This window comes from Peromyscus maniculatus, chromosome 12 (assembly GCF_049852395.1).
Source record: "Peromyscus maniculatus bairdii isolate BWxNUB_F1_BW_parent chromosome 12, HU_Pman_BW_mat_3.1, whole genome shotgun sequence".
In the NCBI taxonomy this organism is placed as follows: Eukaryota; Metazoa; Chordata; class Mammalia; order Rodentia; family Cricetidae; genus Peromyscus; species Peromyscus maniculatus.
Window position 1 is genome coordinate 27851144 of NC_134863.1, and position 19205 is coordinate 27870348.

General features: G+C 39.1%; 1 protein-coding gene across 1 annotated transcript in view; it reads right to left on the reverse strand.

Annotated features, from left to right (window-relative positions):
• The window catches only part of Eaf2 (ELL associated factor 2), a 44617-nt gene that overhangs the window by 14196 nt on the left and 11216 nt on the right, over positions 1-19205 (reverse strand). The window contains exons 3-4 of the mRNA XM_006975713.4: positions 4822-4958; positions 2314-2441 (exon numbers count right to left, since the gene is read on the reverse strand). Coding sequence (XP_006975775.1) covers positions 2314-2441; positions 4822-4958 — 265 coding nt within the window. The remainder of the gene's footprint in view (positions 1-2313; positions 2442-4821; positions 4959-19205) is intronic.

A 19205-nucleotide genomic window follows, 5' to 3' on the forward strand; every position in this document is an offset into this window, starting at 1 on the left:
CTTCTTACATCTAATTTCTCTGAAAATTGATATGGACTTTCCTCATTCAAGTTACGATTTTCCCGATTTACAGTATAACAGGTAACTTCCTAGTACATTTTCATTGTGGTTTGAATTCTAGGGACAATATTGAAATCTTTTGCTTAGCAGGCAGTCATGGTTTGGGTTTAGCATGCAGATACTTGCCTGCTTTTGTGGGCTGTTTCAAATGACACTCTAATTCCAGACCTTTTGTAGGTCTGTTTTGGGTTTCTTGGTAAATCTCCAGCAACTAGAGTTCTCACTGGTGAACTTGACAAAGGGGCTTTCTTAGCATTGAGGCACAGTTCCTGGGCAAAGGAAGTCTATGGCCTAATACAATGGAGACTGCTTCCAGGATTGAGTGTGTGTGTGTGTGTGTGTGTGTGTGTGTGTGTGTGTGTGTGTGTGTGTGTAGGGGGAGGAAAGTGGAAAATGCTCCCCACTGAGGCGCTTGTTATAGTAGGTGCCCCTTGCCAGTGTCACCAAGTTTCAAGGTGCCTTTCAACTAGAGAGAGAAATCTGAAGGCAGGGAAGGTATCTGTGTGGTAGAGGGGGAAATGAGCATTTGACATAGTGTGATGCCACATGCACATGCCTTCTCCCCAGGCATCTTCCTGATGGGGAAGGACAGTCTCAACCAAAGCACAGAGGAGCACTTAAGACTACAAACATTCATGGGGCATTATTCCTTTTTCTGGTACACTCAGCTTTCTGGTGTCTCTGATGGGGAATCAGATACAGACACAGTTACAGATAACACAAAGATGTAAATGCAAAAACTGATATATTGAATTTCTAGTGCAACTTCTGGATATAAATTGGAAAAGATGACTCAACCATCAGAGAATGGTCAGTAATGGGACCGGAAAGATGGCCAGCAACTACGAGCATGCTTTCTGAGGATCCAAGTTCAGTTCCCAGCACCTTTGTCAGGTGGCTCACAACCACCTGGAACTCCAGGCTCAAGGGATCCAATGCCCCCTTCTGGCACCTGTGGGTTCCTGCACACACACATATATACCTAACTTTTAAATGAATCTTTTAAAAAAAGGTAGTAGTACTGTAAAGCCAATAAAGTATTTGACAGAATATAGTGTAAGGAATATTCTATACAAGCATCTCCAGGTAGCTAATGTTCCTTTGTCATACAACTTTAGAAGAAGAAAACTATTCTTGGTTCATGTTAACTGATTCTCTACGACTCTTTTCTATGAGTTATGACTTCCAGACAATGCTTTAACTAAGGTCTGACACAAAAGCGCCACATGTGGGACCTTCTACTTATAGCACAGAATCACTATTGAGGGAGGACATGATATAGTTGATTGCTTTCTAGAACTGATTCCATACAATGAATTGCCTTTAGGATTTAGTAGCAAGGAATAGAATGGTTCTCTGGAATCTATGTTAATATATTACATATTAAGATAATATAGAAAATGCAATGTACATCTTTATTTCTGTTTTGCTGGCCAGAAAGCACAGAACTAAATTCCATTTTAATTTCTATAACTAGCAAATTTACTTAGAATTTCCTTTTAATCCCCTAATTTTCTAACTGCATACATGTATAGAATGATAGCATGATTCAGATCTATTTTGGAAGTAGTCATAGCATAAGATAAAATAAAATTCAAGATCTCTTGTAACAAGAGTTTGGAATTGACAGCTTCCTTACTATACCCATCTAGAGAAGCCTAACCCATTAGGGATTAAGTATTTTACTGGGCCTAAAAGGGAGGGGAGTTATTGAGCTACATGCAAATTATGATTGCAGAGTATAGAAGCAATCAATAATTTATTGATGACTGGGGTCTTGCTGCTGTTACAATCACTGTAACATCAATATCCTAACTGTAGCCCAAGGGTGGAGGGGAGCAGGGAGAAGGAACTTTAAATTTCTTCCTTTTCAACATTCTAACCCTCCCCAGAGATGCCTTCCTGTTATAAGGGACACCTCAGCTGAAACAATTCTCCTCCTGTTCCTGTTTGTTTGGTGGTGCCTTAGACATCTACAAATGACTGTAAACAATACATTTCACAGGAAGATGCTATGAAGAACTGAATATAAAACACTTTTTTGCCCCTAAATGACAATAAAAAGAAATGATCTGACATGGATATAACATGCTAATTTATATGTTACATCCTTATCCCAGAAAAGTACACAATCATAAAATATATTATTCTCTCACTGAGACCTATGGTTAGTCCCACTATTAATGGAATTCAAACTTTTACTTAACATTACTTACCTCTTATAAACTGACATTATAGACACTTAGGTTTTACCTCTTTCAATATCATCCATTAGAGACGATGGAGAATGGCGTTCAAGGTTGGAAGTCCTGGGTGGGTTCCACACTTGCTGCTGCTGCTGCTGCTCCAGTCTATACTGAATTTTAGCACTTCCTTCGACTCTGCAATTAAGAATACCAAACACCAAAATAGCAATACCAGGGGAGTAATGGAACAAATTCAACTTACTAAACTTCATCCCTCGTTTCTGAGAAATCTCTCAAATGACATTTAGGAACTGAAATGTTAATTCATTTAACAAATAGTTACTGAGCTCCTTCTACATGTTTGGAATACACACCAGTCCAGTGAGGGATACAAATGGAACAATGATAAAAACAAACAAAACAAAACAAGAGCAACCCTGCTGCTCAAACTGAGCAGATAATCAGTTATAAGCGACTAAAATAAAAAGAAAATATGTGTGAATTTATTACTTCTATTAAAACTGAATCACTTCCACATATCTCATTCATAATTTGAAAACAGACATGTTAACAGAGGAGATGTAAATACTCTTTTTCAACATTTTAACCAAGAGTACACTTCAACATTATGGGCGAGGCCTGCCTTTTCCATTTCCTGTGGCCAAATTGTGCCAGTTCTTCCTTCCCGAAGTACTTAGCCCCTCACTTTCTCATTCATTTACACCCTAAAAAACTCTGGTTTACACATCTTCCAGTGTTCCACATTGGTTCTTTTTATTCTGTTTCTTTGCTGGACTCATGTTTCAAACCAGAGCTGTAAACATGCCAATCCCTAGTTTGAAAGATCTTAATATGTAACCACTGCCAGCAAGGAAATGTCCTACTTTCTTAGTTAATATTCAAGGCATTAACCCCAACCTATCTTGACAACCTAAACTCTAATTCCCTACCAACATCATTCCCCACTTTGCAGTTCTTATACATGGGTGCAGAGAAAAAAGTCTGCTGTTTAAATGAGTCTTATTCACCAGGCCTGAAGAAAAAAAATCAGCCATATTGCTACCTTCACACCTGCTTTCTGTATTCCCATATCCTTTTTGATCAGTTGAGGGAGCTAGGGCGGCAGGGACATTAGCAAACAGGTTCTTGGGTTTCTCCTCTCGGCTGAGGTTGGCTTTTGGGAATGACTACTTTTTAAAACACATTTTGTAAATTAGTTGAACAAAATAATGAGCTTCATTACGACATTTTGTACATGTATAATGTGCTTTGATAATATTCATTCTTCAGTCCCTCTCCCTTGCTTTCTCCCATTATAGGAGCTTCTGTTTTAAACACATATTTAAGATACTTCTTAGGATGTTAACTTCCTTTGAAGTAATATTACTCTTTCCTCTTTAAAGATTTATTATTAGATTTATTTATTTTATGTATGTTTCATTTGTATTTATGTAGGTGCACCACATGAGTGCTTGTGGAGGTCAGAAGAGGACATTGGATCCCTGGAACTGGAGTTACAGATGGTTGTGCATACCATGTGCATGCTGGGAATTGAACCTGGGTCCTCTGCAAGAGGAACAAGTGCTCTTAACCACTGAACCATCTCTCCAGCCCCAGAAATAACATTTTCCACAAAGCTTTCCTAAAAGTTCTTATCAACCATGACCCCTCCTTTTAATTCTTACAGTAATTTTTATCGAACTGTTTGTTTAACTTTTAGAACAAGTGCTTTTATATTATCTGGTTTAGAATGTACCAATTATATCTAAAAAGGATTTAAGGTGGTTATATTTTCTTACTGAATTTTAAATTAACTGATCTGTTTAGATGATTAAAAATGTATAAAGTGTAGAAGTCTTACAGTTAGTCTTTATATAGCAAACTTTCCTTCTCTTAGTGACTTCCATATCCCAAGTGCTCAACACAGTTTTAGTAATAAAGATGAAGTTATTCTGGACAGTGGAGAATGAGTCTGTTCAGTCCAAGTCTATAAAAGTATCTACAAAAGGTATACTTACACACATGAAAATCATTTCATACATCACAAGGCAGTGTGATAAGATCTTTTCACTAAGGATTATCACTAAACTTAAACTTAGAAAAAGATTTAAAGAAATTTTTACCTTTTTTGTGTGTCTCTTTGTGTATGTGCATATGTCTGAGTGTGGTGTATGTACACATCACATGTGCATTAGTGGGTATTGAGTATGCTCTTTTATCACTCTCCACTTAGTTATTTGAGGTAGGGTCTCTCTTTTAGCTTACAACTTGCATTTTTTTTTTTACTAAGGTGGAGACCAACAAGCCCAGGATCCTCCTGTTTCAAACTGCTGCCGTGCTGAGGTTGCAGACATGTATGTGACATGTCCGGCTTGTCACACAGGTACTGGGACTTGAACTCGAGTCTCCGTGCTTGCATAGCCAGTACTCATTACAGCTGAGCCATCTTTACAGCCCGATTCAAAGGTGTTTTTTTAAAAACACACCCTCTACTATAATTTGACTTAATCCATTAATTCTTTTACCTTAGAAATATATATGTTGGCAGAGTAATATATTTTAATACACCACCTACCTTGTTTTTTTCACAGTGATGTTGCTGCTGAGTTTTTCTAGGCGACATTCCCCAGTATCATGGTTAATAATCAAAATGCATTCTTTTAAGTAAGGCCTCTTGGAACCTTTGAAAACTGTGACTGGTGGAGTTGAACCCTGTTTAAAAAGTTAACCATGTTACTTGAAATTTATCATAACAATTCAATTGAGACGGATGTTGAGTTTTTCTGGTACTGTTTCTCAGTCCACATTATATATCAAGTCACTTGAAAACTATTTAACTTACTACACTTAAAGACAATGTGGCTTAAAAATAGAAATACAAAGATAAAAGGGGTTTAAAAAGGCTGAGATCCAGGCAGACCTGGTAGAGTAGGCCTCAGTTTCCAGCTACTCAGGAGGCTAAGTCAGGAGGGTCCCAAGTTCAAAGCCTTTCTGGATTACAGAATGAGATCAAACCAGGTTAGGTAACTTAGAGGGATCCTCTCTCAAGATAAAATCTGAAGAAGTAGACTAGGGATGCAGATCAGTGGTACAGCACCTGCCTAGCATGTATGAAGCTTTAAGTCCAAACACACATGGGCATGTACAAATACATACACATGGACATGTGCATACACACACACACACAAGCTGAGATCTTAAGCCTCCTATCATTGAAGAAAGGAAAAGGAAGAGATATTTATCCTGAAACACTAAGATTTTGTTCTATTTGCATTAGGCAACTGGGATTTAATCTAATCTAATCTAAATATATATTTACAGGCAAGGAAACAGGAATCCTTATCATATTCCTATTTTGAGATCATCAAGAAAATGTCAATAAAGACCAAATTTTATTAATTCTCGTAAGTGTGATAACAACATATAGTTAATGAAAAATTGAAAAGTTCTTTCTTAACAATGCATAAACACTGATTCAAGAAATGAGTTACACTTTAGGATTCTTCTTTAAAACAGCAGAAGGGAGTGGTAAGTAAATAACTGCTCAGTAACAGCTAATTTTTCTATCATGTTAGTTTTATAAAGAATTAAAGAGAGAATGGGAGATAGCTCACTTGGTAAGTGCTTGCCATGCAGTGTGAGGACCTGTGTCCAAGCCTTAGCACCCACATAAGTGGGCATGGTGGTGCCTATCTGTGATCTCACACTGGAGAAGAGACAGGCAGGTCTCTGGAGTCTGAGGGCCAGGTCACCTAGCCTAATCTGTGAGCATCAAAAAGTAAAGTAATTGGCTCCTAAGAAATAAAATGTGATGACCATCTCCGCCCTCAACCCAAGTTCATGTGCAAGTGCACGAGTACCTGTGCAAATGCAGACACACACACACACATACACATACACACAAACACATACACACATACACACATACACACACACACACACATACACACATACACACACATACACACACATACACACACATACACACACACACATACACACACGTACATACACATACGTACACACACAGACATACACACACATACATACACACACAGACACACACACATACACACACATACACATACACACATACACACACACACATACACACACATACATACACACACACACACACACACACACACACACACACACACAGGAAACTCAGCCCATTACTATCATTCTGCAATGTCCCTTATTTTTTGTCACTGCTGCCTCCAAACCTGAAGAAATTTTGTTATTCTCTTAGTCTCATATATATAATCCCTAAACATTGTTCACCTATTTTTGACTTTTATAAAAAGTGTCTTCTTTTTTAACACTAATTTTCATCAAGGACAATAAAACAATTGGACTAGAAAAGGGTGCCTTAAGAAAGCTAAAGGCCCATCGTGTTAAACGTGTTAATAATTATTAGAGCTCTACTAAATGTCCACTGAAAGCAGTATGAGTTAATCAGGTGATTGGGAATGCCACAAACAGGAAGTAGGTTAGGGACTTGTGATAGGTGTGGACTGGAAACGATGAAGGAGAAATAAAGGAAGGAACAACTTTATTAGCTTTTCCTTAAGACTAAAGTGATCTACAGAAACCAAGAACACATAGAACATAAATAGAAATCTAGCTGGTCTGGATTCAGAAGGGTGATGTGTGGAACACTTATCCATGGCCCTGCTGAGATAGAGAGCCAGGAGTGTGGTTATGAAAAAAAAAATCCCCCAAAACAAAAAACAAAAACAAAGACAAACAAACAAAAACTAGGTCTACTCAGCTGGAGAGTTGATTTTCAGACTTGGCTAAAAACAAGTCAGTAAACTACCCTAAAATAGAAACTTATGAATGCCGAGCTATAGTTGACAGCAGATTTGTACAATCTATCTTCCTTAGAGATGCTTATTACTCCTTAGAGTAGAGTACAGTCTAAAGTTACAGTGTATTATTGTGCTCTGAGCTCTTAGAATAAGAACTGAATCATTAATTCTTTAAATTGTTCCCAGTGCTAAGACCATACAAACACACACTGGATGTTGAATAAGAACATGAACAACTTCTGATCATAGCTCACAATTTCTCATAGTCTCTATAATTTAAAAAAGTAATAACTTTTTAAAATAAACTTTAATAAAAATAAACTTAAATAAAAAATAAACTTTCTTCATCATCAAATTGAATACCATTTCAAATCTTTAAAATTTTTCTCTTTAAAAATTACTTTATTTTATGGGTATGGGTATTTTGTCTACAAGTATGCCTGTGCACCATGTGTGTGCCCAGTGCCCACAGAGGTTAGAAGAGGGCATCAGATCCCCTGGAACTGGAGTTATAGACAGTGAGCTGTCATGTGGGTGCTGGGAATTGAACCAGGGTCCCCTGAAAGAGCAGCTAGTGCTCTTGGCTGCTGAGCCACCTCTCCAGCCCTACCATTCCTTAACTTTAAACTTAAACTTCTGCAATTTCCTTAAAGTACCAAGTAACTTGTAAGTATATGAATTACCCTGGCCTCAAAAATAACTATTGAATACTTCGTACATCTCCACATTCACTATTATTCAACTTGAGCTCTCAATCAACATTTCACCTTCATTATTGACATCATTCTCATTATCCTCTTTCTAATTTTATTATTCCTTATGCTGACAGGCAAATCAAATCATATCATTCCTGTGATTTAAATCTCTATGTATTTAAAATCTTTATGTACTCAGGATAGAATTCATGGTGTCCTTCGTGACGTTTTCATTTCTTCTCCAACACCCTCCAATCTACACAGCATTCACAAACTGTGTAGAACGACACATAGCTGGTTTGCATGTGTGATCATTTGGATCTTGGATATCTGCCAACGCCCTATGAATTAAAGTCTCATCATACACTGTAGTGGTGCTATCAGGAAATGGTGCAAACTTAAAACACAGGTCAGGTCTAGTGGCAGGCTCTGGTTATTAGGGCTATGCCCTTTGGGCTTTTGGGGTCTCCAATACCTCCTCTTACTCTCTTAGTTATGCATTTATTTATTTATTGCACCTAGGAGGTGAAGTAACAGCACCCCCCCCCCGCACCGCTATGCACTCCCACCATGATGGTTGTCCTCAGATAAGAGGGATAAAAACAATAGACCAACTTGATCACAAACTGAAACCTCTTATACCATGGCCCCAAATTACTCTTTTCTCTTTATAAACTGATTATGTCAGGGGGGTTCTTAACAGAAATTAATGGAAAGCTGACTAACCTAAGAAACAGGTTTTGGGAATTGGGGTCATTGTTATGAGTACAGTTGCACAAAAAATATGGGATAGCAAAGATGCCATTAATGAGGCCTGAGATAGAAATGGGATTCTGTTGAGAATTGGACTGGAGGCCATCATTGTTATAATACATCATGGTAAATATATGCCCGCATTGTTTGTCTATTCCCTGAGAGTTTGCACGAGGGGGAAATTTCAAGGCAGTAAAGTCCCTAGATTACAGCATGGGTATTACTGGCTGCTTTTAGCCAGATTTCTAGTGAGAGGTGAGGACAAAAAAGAATGGAAGATAATGATTGGAGAAACTTGCAGTTTAGCCAGAAAGGGTGCACAGAGAGGGCAGCTGCTAGAGAGATCAGTATTAGTAGGAAGAAGTCAAATGCTTTGCACCTGGACAGAAAGAAAGATGCCTGAGGGCTTTTCTGAAATTCATGAGGTCACAGCCATCAAGGACTCAGAGATGTAAAGAATGCAAATTTGTTTCAAACACTTCCTAGAGCATAGTCTTTGAGAAGAGATTTCCCAGGGCACCCTGCTCACTTAGGTCTGCTTAAATTGGTAAGGAGCTCAGAGGCCATGGGCACCTCAGTGGCCTCATCTGTATGATTTAAGTTTTGTTAACACACAGAATATAAAAGTTATGGGATCATGTAGGATTCCAGTGAGATTTCAAAGGAAATTCTGGGGGAACAGGTAGTGTCTTGGCAGGGTCTGAGTCGCTGCAAGTGGGCCCCTGACAGGATGGAACACAGATCTGGGAAAGTAAGGCTGAAGCTACAGGGGAGACCCAGGAAGGAAAGAATGCCTGCCACACAAAACTGCAATCAATGAGCAGAACCCAGAAGTGGGGCCACGTGGGCTGCAGCCATCAAGACTGTAGAGGATGGAGTTGTCCAAGTCCTTGGGAGCCAACATCTTACCATGGTGTGCCCTGGATGCTGAGCCTAAGGATTTAGGATTTAATGTATATCTGTTGCGTTTTGATCTCATTCCTTCTTGATATTTCCTTTTCTTCACTTTTAGAAGGGGAATGCTTGTTTACTTTATTCCAATGGAAACATGTAACTTTATTTTTTATTTTTGCAGGACCTCACAGCTGAATGTGCCTTGTGTCTCAGAACAGACTTTGAACCTGGACTTTTGAACATTTAACACTCTGGAGACTCTTTGAGGTGCATTAAAGATACTTAGCATTAAGCTATAGATTTGAACCTTGGGGAAGCAGGGTAGAATGCCACAGTTGGATCTGAAATGTTCCTGAAAGGACCATGTATTGAAGGTTTGGTCCCTAGCTTGGTGCTACTGGGAAGGGAAAGCCTTAAAGAGGTGGAACCTTGTGGGAGGTTTTCAGGCACTGAAGAATAGTCTAGAAGATATGAGGATTCTGTTCTTCTCTAGCCATGGGGACTCTTTTTTTGCTCTGGCTAAAAGTAGTACAATGAAACCATAAATTGAAAGAAACCTTTTCTCTTTACAGACTGATTATCACAGGCATTCGTGACATAGTATGATAATTGACTTAAAGTGGTCAGTCAAAAGATATACTGCAAGAGAAAATGTGAAATAAGTGAGAGCATGTTTTTCTTTCTGAGAAAGAAAAAGCCAAGCAAAGACTCTTAAGCATGGACAAATGAATTAGAACAAAACCTCAGTATAAAAGAATGAAGCCATAGCAGTGTTGAACAAAGGAATTTGGTCATTTATTCATAATTAATTTTAAATAGATAGAAATAGGCTATACAAACGTATAATGTGAAAGCTAAAACTTCTTTGTTTAAAGATATTTTGCAATGAAATGCTACATTGACAACACTTGGGTGTTTGGCCAAGGTGGAAGGGAAGAGCAATGGGAAGAAGGAGGGGAGATCTTCATAAGGACAATAACAGATCCCCAGCACCCTCTGTTGTGATTTCATGATAGCTGAAGGACCGCAGTTTTCATAAATAACAGAGAATTACAGGTCCGATTATGACTAACAGGAAAGGGAAATTAACACAAATTAATGATAATTTTTAAAAGAACAGATGCTTAGCAAAACTAATAAAAAATATAAAAGGATAAATAAGGAAGGCTGGGGTTATAGCCCATTGATAGAATACCTGCTCTACCATTTTTAACACCCTGGATTCAACCCCAGGACCAAACAATAAAAGTTAAGGAGCAAGATGATGTCTAATAAGATCTTGCCCTGTAGACACACCAAGTTGAACAGCTATTCATACACCAAACTACCTTCCAAAGAGCTAAGAGAATAAGGTGAGAGACCAGCCTACCTGTTTTTGTATAATGAAACAAAAGGACATACTGAAGCAAGCAAGAAAGAATTGTCAGAATCATCCCGCATCCCAACTGTAAGGAACCCTGCAGAGAGAAACACACCTCCAGCTTCGGGTAAGGAGAGAGAACTCAGTCCAATCCTCAGACTTAAAAACCAGTATGAGGCCCATCCTAGTGAGTTACAGTGTTGAGCAAAGCCCCATGATCCCTCCCACATGGCTAATACCTAGGATTGAACCAGTGGAACCCTGTTAGGTCAGACATCTCTTGCATTGTCAGTTGACAAAAAGCAGAACTCTGTCCATCGGGGAGCAGAAACTGTCTTGAGCACAGAGCCAGACCCACCACAGAGATCCAGAAAAACTAAAGGCCTTGAACTCAGAAACTCTAGATTGGCCCTTGCATGAGGTACAGACAGACATGGATGTTGAAGGGACTGGACAGTTTTGAATGTATCAGTTCTAGCCATGGTGTGAACTTGGGGTACAATTATCTCCTCTTAAGGTGCAGGATCTTATAGCTGCAACCCGACTAACAGCTGCTTTCATAGCTAAGAGACTGTTTCTCCATCTCCAGGTGCATAGATATTATTGATATCACAAGGCCAAAGCTTATAGACAAGGCTATAGGACCTCATATGTGGTTGAGATCCATGCTCTAGTGGGCCACACTGGTGTGATCTGCATAGTCATCAGCTCCACTGTGAACACCAGCACACCTAGAGGCTGCACAGATCCTTGTAGCTGTGTGACTCATGTGTGTTGCTGGAGAGCTTCTCTCCAGGTTCCCCAAGCCCCGCAGTCCCACAATCCACGTATAAAATAATCACTCAGACACTTATATCACTTATAAACTGTATGGCCGTGGCAGGCTTCTTGCTAACTGTTCTTTTATCTTAAATTAACCCATTTCTATAAATCTATACCTTGCCACGTGGCTGGTGGCTTACCGGCGTCTTCACATGCTACTACTCTTGGCGGTGGCTGCAGTGTCTCTCCTCAGCCTTCCGCTTCCCAGAATTCTCCTCTCTCTTTGACCCACCTACTTCCTGCCTGGCAACCTACTTCGTGCCTGGTCACTGGCCATCAGTGTTTTATTTATATATAGAGCAATATCCACAGCACTTCCCCTTTTCTTTTCTTTTTTTTTAAAAAGGAAGGTTTTAACTTTAAAATGGTAAAATTACATATAACAAAACAATTACCGAGCAAGAATTATAGTTACAATATTAAAGAAGATGTCCTATCTATCTTATATTTGTGAGTTTAAGGTTTTATATCTAAATTATCTTTTATCATAACTGAGGAAATTACACCTATCTAGTTTTCAACCACATCAAAGACCTGAGAAGGAACATAATGGTACCTGAGAAATGGTAGATGGATGCAAGCAACTTTCGGGAATCTTGCAAAAGTAGACCAAGACAGCTGGCAGCCTGGACAGTCACCTAATGTTTTTTTAGCATTGTTGGTGCATTCAAAATGGCTACAGGCCTAGAGTATCTGACAGACCATTTTCAGAAGCAGGATTTCTGAAAGACCATCTTACCCTGTCTTGGCAGAGTACAGTGGTCGCTTTCCTTGTGTCCCGCTTGTCCAGAAAGGACAGCATTTCATTTGTACTGTCAGCCATCAAGGCAAGGGCAGTTCTTTGCCCAGTAGGCCATTTTGTGCCAAAAAGACAAACTTCCAAATGGAAATGTCTTAGAAGCCCAACATTCTCTCGGGATCAATTGGTGCAGCCAGGAGCAATTGTGTCTCACGTCAACAGAATTTTAAGTTATTTAAATGCCATATTCTCTAGGTCTATGAAGTGTTTGAAGATTACCTGTCTATCTGAAATATATCTATGTATACCTAGAAGACTTAACTAACATGGCTACAAATATGATTATCATAGATGACTAATTATTAATCTATTTTTTAATTATCCATTACAATTTTAAATGAGTTACATAAACATAATACCTCAAACAAGAATAGAAATATATATATATATATACAGTATAACAAAATTAATTCAAGTTTCTATCAATAAACTAAAATTTATACCAATGTAAAACATTTTAAACAAGTTGTTCTTTAAAAGTAGGTTCATTAATCTACCCTTTTATCTTATCATCTCTATAGCCTCCTATATATCTAATCATATCCCCTTTTTCTTTTTTATAAAGAGATCACATTTATAATCAACCTGTTTTAAATAAAAATATTGGTTTTTCTCTGTCCCACACCAGAGGGCTCTTCTGATTTGGGACACAAGAATCTCTTAACCATTTTTTTTTTTAAAGCAATATGTCTGGGTTTAGAGGGGGAGTGAGCCAATTCCACCTCTAAAGCCAGCTTGGTATATTTGGGAATTTGGGCGTAGCATCTCTTACTACTTCCTGCTGGAGGGGGGCGCTGTATCTTATGGGGACGCAAAGGAAATTTTAAGCCTATGGGGTAGTCCTTGAGGCTGTATTGTGTGAACCAGTTGCCTTGAAACCGCTCTGGATGTTGGATCATCTGGGCCATGGTGTCACCGGAGGCCTTTCAGGTGGTCTTGGCTGGTGAAACCTGATGTATCTTAATCTGGAACAAATCCACAGCCTCTGGCTTTCTGTGAAAACAAAAGCAGAACCTCTTTTCCAAAGCAACATATCCTTAAATCCAAATTTTGAAGTCAAGTTACCTTTAAAATATGCATATTGGTTTAATTCAATATCTTTTTTGATCAAATGTTTTTTTGTAGTTAAAAATCCCAAAGACAACACAATCCAGATTGTCTGTGTAATATTCATCTTTACGTGGCTTTTTACCTTAATTTTTTTTGTCTCTTTCAAGCCTACATATATTTTACACACATTGTAAACGATGTTATCTGAATCAGTCTTTTTGTGAGCCTATTGGTTTAAACTGCATCCTTCTGAGCCTGAAACAGCGCTGTGGCTGCTGGCTTCGCCCACTTCAGCTTCCCAACATGGCAGTGGTACGTTTTCCGCCAGCTCTGGGAGTCATCAAGTCTCAGAAATAGTGGGTCTAAGCTTTTATCAAAGCAGCATGTAGCCCAGAAACCTTTTTTTTTAAATACTAGTAAAGACTAAATCTACTACACAGTATAATGTGCCTCTGGCAGACCCCTCATTCCCGCCATACTGCCGGTCAAACGCACACGCCAGGAACCTGCCAGTGTTCAAACCCTCGTTTTGCGGCGTCTAGCTGCTCATAGGAGACAAGAAGCAGGAACCTGGTTTTGGCTCTGTTTAGAATTGGTTATTAAATATTCTCAGGTTTAAGGTGGAAACTCGAGCCGTTGGGCGCCATTTGTTGCTGGAGAGCTTCTCTCCAGGTTCCCCAAGCCCCGCAGTCCCACAATCCACGTATAAAATAATCACTCAGACACTTATATCACTTATAAACTGTATGGCCGTGGCAGGCTTCTTGCTAACTGTTCTTTTATCTTAAATTAACCCATTTCTATAAATCTATACCTTGCCACGTGGCTGGTGGCTTACCGGCGACTTCACATGCTGCTGGTCATGGCGGTGGCTGCAGTGTCTCTCCTCAGCCTTCCGCTTCCCAGAATTCTCCTCTCTCCTTGACCCACCTACTTCCTGCCTGGCAACCTACTTCGTGCCTGGTCACTGGCCATCAGTGTTTTATTTATATATAGAGCAATATCCACAGCACATGTGATCTAGCTTGATAGCATCAACCTGGTGGCCCACGGGTTACCTTCCCTAACACTATCCCAACTTGAAGCTGCAAAGTACTTTGCAAGACTTTTCTCAGTGGGAATAAGACATAATAGCAAGCACAAGATTTTGCCCTGGAATTCAGTGCTGGTGACACCTGACTCTGGGTAAATACTAATGGTCCCATCCTTGGGCCTGTCTGTGAACAGCTACAGTTCCGAGGGAAAACGTGCAGTCTCGTTCTATTGGACTTCACTGTCAGCTAACAGCAGCTGTGATTGATTTTAGTAGTTCTGGATCTCAAGTTCATTTTAGAACAAACAGCCCATAGCAGCTTGGGCCTTGGTTCTAATCAAGTGTGCTGATGACGCATGGGCTCAGAGGCATCGCATAGAAACCTAGGTTCAGTCTATCCACAGTGAGTATCTAGAGCCAGGCAGAATCCTCTTGTGTCTGACTATAGACTACTGTACATGAGGCATCTGGCCTGCCTTGGACCCAGGAATATATTTGTAGGAACAGATAAGTCTTTCCTGATACTCTCCTATTTCTTTCTGAACAGAACACCAACAGTGTATTTAGTATAAATCTGGGCTTAGATAGCCCCCTAATACTGAAATAGGACAACACACAGACAGACAGCTTCTGGGAAAACCTGGACTTGGGCACCATCTAGTGTTGAAATGTCAGGAATGAACACAGGCTCAGAGAATATGGAAAAACTGCTTAGAATTTCTGGAGGTGGATGAGGAGTGTCAAATTAGGAAGTGAAACAGATGACCGATTCTTTAATGCCTAGATGATGTCACACACTAACAAGTACATGGTTTCAGGAAATATAAACCTACCACTCAAAATAAAGTGCCAGAAACTGACTAGGAAGTGATCAGTACAGGGAATTCTCAGATGGAGAATTTCAAACTACTGTTTCAAAGGAACTAACAACCTCACAATCTCAATGGAAACAAAAAGAAATGGCTTAACAGTCTAACAGAAAAATTTAAAAGACACGGTAACTATTTTTGAAAATAGAAATCCTTGAGCTGAAAATTCACTCAGGAAGATTAACGATGTGATATAGGAGGTATCAATAACAGAATAGATGAAAAAGAAGAAAGAATTAGTATGCTTGAAAACATCTACTTGAAAATATACAGATGATTGGTAATAATAAAGTGTGAAACACCAACAAAAGATATTGAAGAAGATATAGAAATCAGAGCAACCGTGTACCCATAGATTTAAAAAAATTAATATTGTTTAAATGCCCTCACTACCCAAAGTTGTAAAATAAAAATCATCACTATGTTAATCAGTGATTGAGAGTGTGTGTTGCTTTTGTTCAGCTCTCAGCACCCACATGGTGGCTCACAACCACCTGTAACTGCAGTTCCAGGGGATCTGATGCCTTCCCCTGACCTCCATGGCACCAGTCACACATACATGCAGGCAAAACAGTCATGCACATAAAATAAAATACATAAATTAAAAAATTTAAGGAAACTAGAAAGCAGACATCTGGGTTATTACAGCTTAAGAAGGAACTGATGATAATTCCAAACTGGTAGAAACCTATTCAAATCAAGAACAGAACGCTTAACAAACCTGGAGAAGAATTCAGAAGTCCAGGTACAGGAGGGTGAACAGTCACCAGTCAAATCTAACTCAATCAAGTCTACCAAGAGATACCTTTCTGCCAAGAAAAAGGCAATCAAGCTGTCACAGGAGAAAGATAAGAAAGAATATTCTGAAGGTTGAAAGAGAAAAGAAACCACATAGAGCTGCCCACTTAGTCTGACAGCAGGTTTCCCAGCAATCTTTCCGGTACTGAAAGCTGTTAGTCTCTTGACAGCAGGTACTGTACCGATCAAAGCTATCCTGTAGACGTGCAGGAGGGATATATTCCCCAAAGCTGAGAGAGAGTAGAAAGACCTAAAATAAACAATATACCACTGCATTTTAAGGAGCCAGAAAAACAACAGCAAAGTCAACCCCAAATTAGAAAACCAAATAAAACAGTAAACATCAAAGAAGAAATCAATGCACACCAAAAAAGATAATCCCAAAGATCAATGAAGCTATGAGCTGTCTCATTAAAAAGACAGACAATAGAGACAAACTCTTAGCTAGCCTAAGAAAAGAAGAGAGAAGACTAAAGTAGTTTTTTTTTTTTAGTGAGAGATTAATAATTCTTTTTTTTTTATTATTATTATTATTATTTTACAACACCATTCAGTTCAACATAATAGCCACAGAATCCCCTGTTCTCCCCCTCTCGCCCACCCCTCCCCCTAGCCCACCCCCCATTCCCACCTCCTCCAGATCAAGGTCTCCCCCGAGGACCGGGGTTGACCTGGTAGACTCAGTCCAGGCAGGTCCATTCCCCCCTCCCAGACCGAGCCAAGTGTCCCTGCATAAGTCCCAGGATTCAAACAGCCAACTTATGCAACGAGCCCAGGACCTGGCACCAATGCACAGCTGCCTCCCAAACAGATCAAGCCAAATGACTGTCTCACCCGTTCAGGGGGCCTGATCCAGTTGGGGGCCCCTCAGCCTTTGGTTCATAGATCCTGTGCTTCCATTCATTTGGTTATTTGTCCCGGTGCTTTATCCAACCTTGGTTTCAACAATTCTCGCTCATATAAACCCTCTTCTTACTCACTAATTAGACTCCCAGTGCTCCACCAGGGGCCCAGCCGTGGATGTCTGCCTTCAGATTCCTCAGTCCTTGGATGGGGTTTATGGCACCACTATCTGGGTGTCTGGCCATCCCATCACCAGAGTAGATCAGTTCCTGCCGTCTCGTGACCATTGCCAGCAGTCTTTTGAGGGGGTATCTTTGTGGATCTCCGTGGGCCTCCCTAGCTCTCTGCTTCCTCCCCTTCTCACCTTCTCATGTAGTCTTCATTTACCATGGTCTCCTATTCCTTGTTCTCCCTCTCTTTTCTTGATCCAGTTAGGATCTCCCACTCTTTCCCTCGACTGTCGCCCTTCATTGTTCCCACTCATGACCAGGCTATTCATGTAGATCTCGTCCATTTCTCCGTGTCTATTTTTGGGGTCCCGTTTTCCAGGTAGCCTCACTGGTGATGTGAGTAGCAGTCTAGTCATCCTTGTTCCACATCTAGCATCTTCCTATGAGTGAGTACATACCATATTTGTCTTTCTGAGTCTGGGTTACCTCACTCAGGATGATTTTTTCTAGATCCATCCATTTGCCTGCAAACCGTGTGATGTCATTGTTTTTCTCTGCTGAGTAGTATTCCATTGTGTATATGTGCCACAATTTATTTATCCATTCTTCAGTTGAAGGGCATCTAGGTTGTTTCCAGGTATTGGCTATTACAAACAATGCTGATATGAACATAGCTGAGCAAGTGCTCTTGTGGTATGATTGAGCATTTCTTGGGAGTTTTTTTTTTTTAAAGAGGCCATTACAATGGACACAACAGAAATGTAAAAGATAGAGATTGTTATAAACTACATGCTAACAACTTCAATAATCTAGAATAAAGAGATAAATTCTTCAATATATACATCTTATCAAGATTGAATACAAACCCTGAATCAATAAAATCCAAGTAATGGGACTGAATTAGTAGGAAAAATCTTCCCATTACAAGAAAGAAAAAAAAAAGCCCAAGACAAGGATTCATTGCAGAATTCTGCCAGTTAAAGAACTAATATAATAAAATTCTCCAAAAAGTATAACAGGAAGTAGTTCTCATAAATACATTCTATGAAGGCAGAACTACCCGGATACCCAAACTGGAAAAAACAAAATAGAAAAAGAGAATTACCAATCAATATGATTAATAACAGATATAAGGCTCGTCAACAAAATACCAGAGAATTGAATCCAATAATACATAAAAGAATCATTCACCTTGATCAAGTGCGATTCATCCTAGAGGTGTCAGGATGGTTCAGTATATGTAAATCAATAAATCTGACATCAACATAATAAAGGACAAAACCATGTTAACATCTCAATTGCTGCAGGAAAGGCATTCAATAAAATTCAAAATTGCTTCATGATAGAAATGTTGAGTAAACCTAATATACAAGGAATATGACATTTTAAAGGACGTGTATAATAAGCCAATAAACTAACATCATATAATAGAGAAGAGATGAAGATTTCCCTATAAGATTAGGACAAGGCAAAGATGCCCACTTTCACCATGTTTATTCAGCACATGCTGGACCTCACCAGGGCCATAAGGCAAAGAAGGGGAATAAATGAAACTGATATACACACACCACACACAAAGGGGAAAAAACTCAAAGATTAATGAAACTGTGAGTTGATTCTTTGAAAAGAAATCAAATAATCATTGAAGGTGACATGATCTTCCATACAGAGAGACACAAAAATGTTACCAAGGCTATTAGAACTAATAAATAAATCCAGCAAAGTTTCAGGATGTAAAAATCTACATACAAAAGTCATTAGTGTTACTATATGCCAATAGTGAACTATTTGAAATAGTAATCAAGAAAGTAATTCTATTACAATAAGCCATAAAATACATCTAGTAATTAATTAAATGAAATATCAAAAAAATAACAGTCTGAAAAATGATAAAAGATACTGAAGAGGACACAAATAAACAGAAAGATATCTTTACCCATAGGTTAGAAAAATCAATATTGTTAAAATGTCAATGGTACCCAAAGTGATTTATAGATTCAGTGTAATTCCTCTCAAAACACCAATGGTATTTGTCAAACAACCAAAATTTATAGAGAAC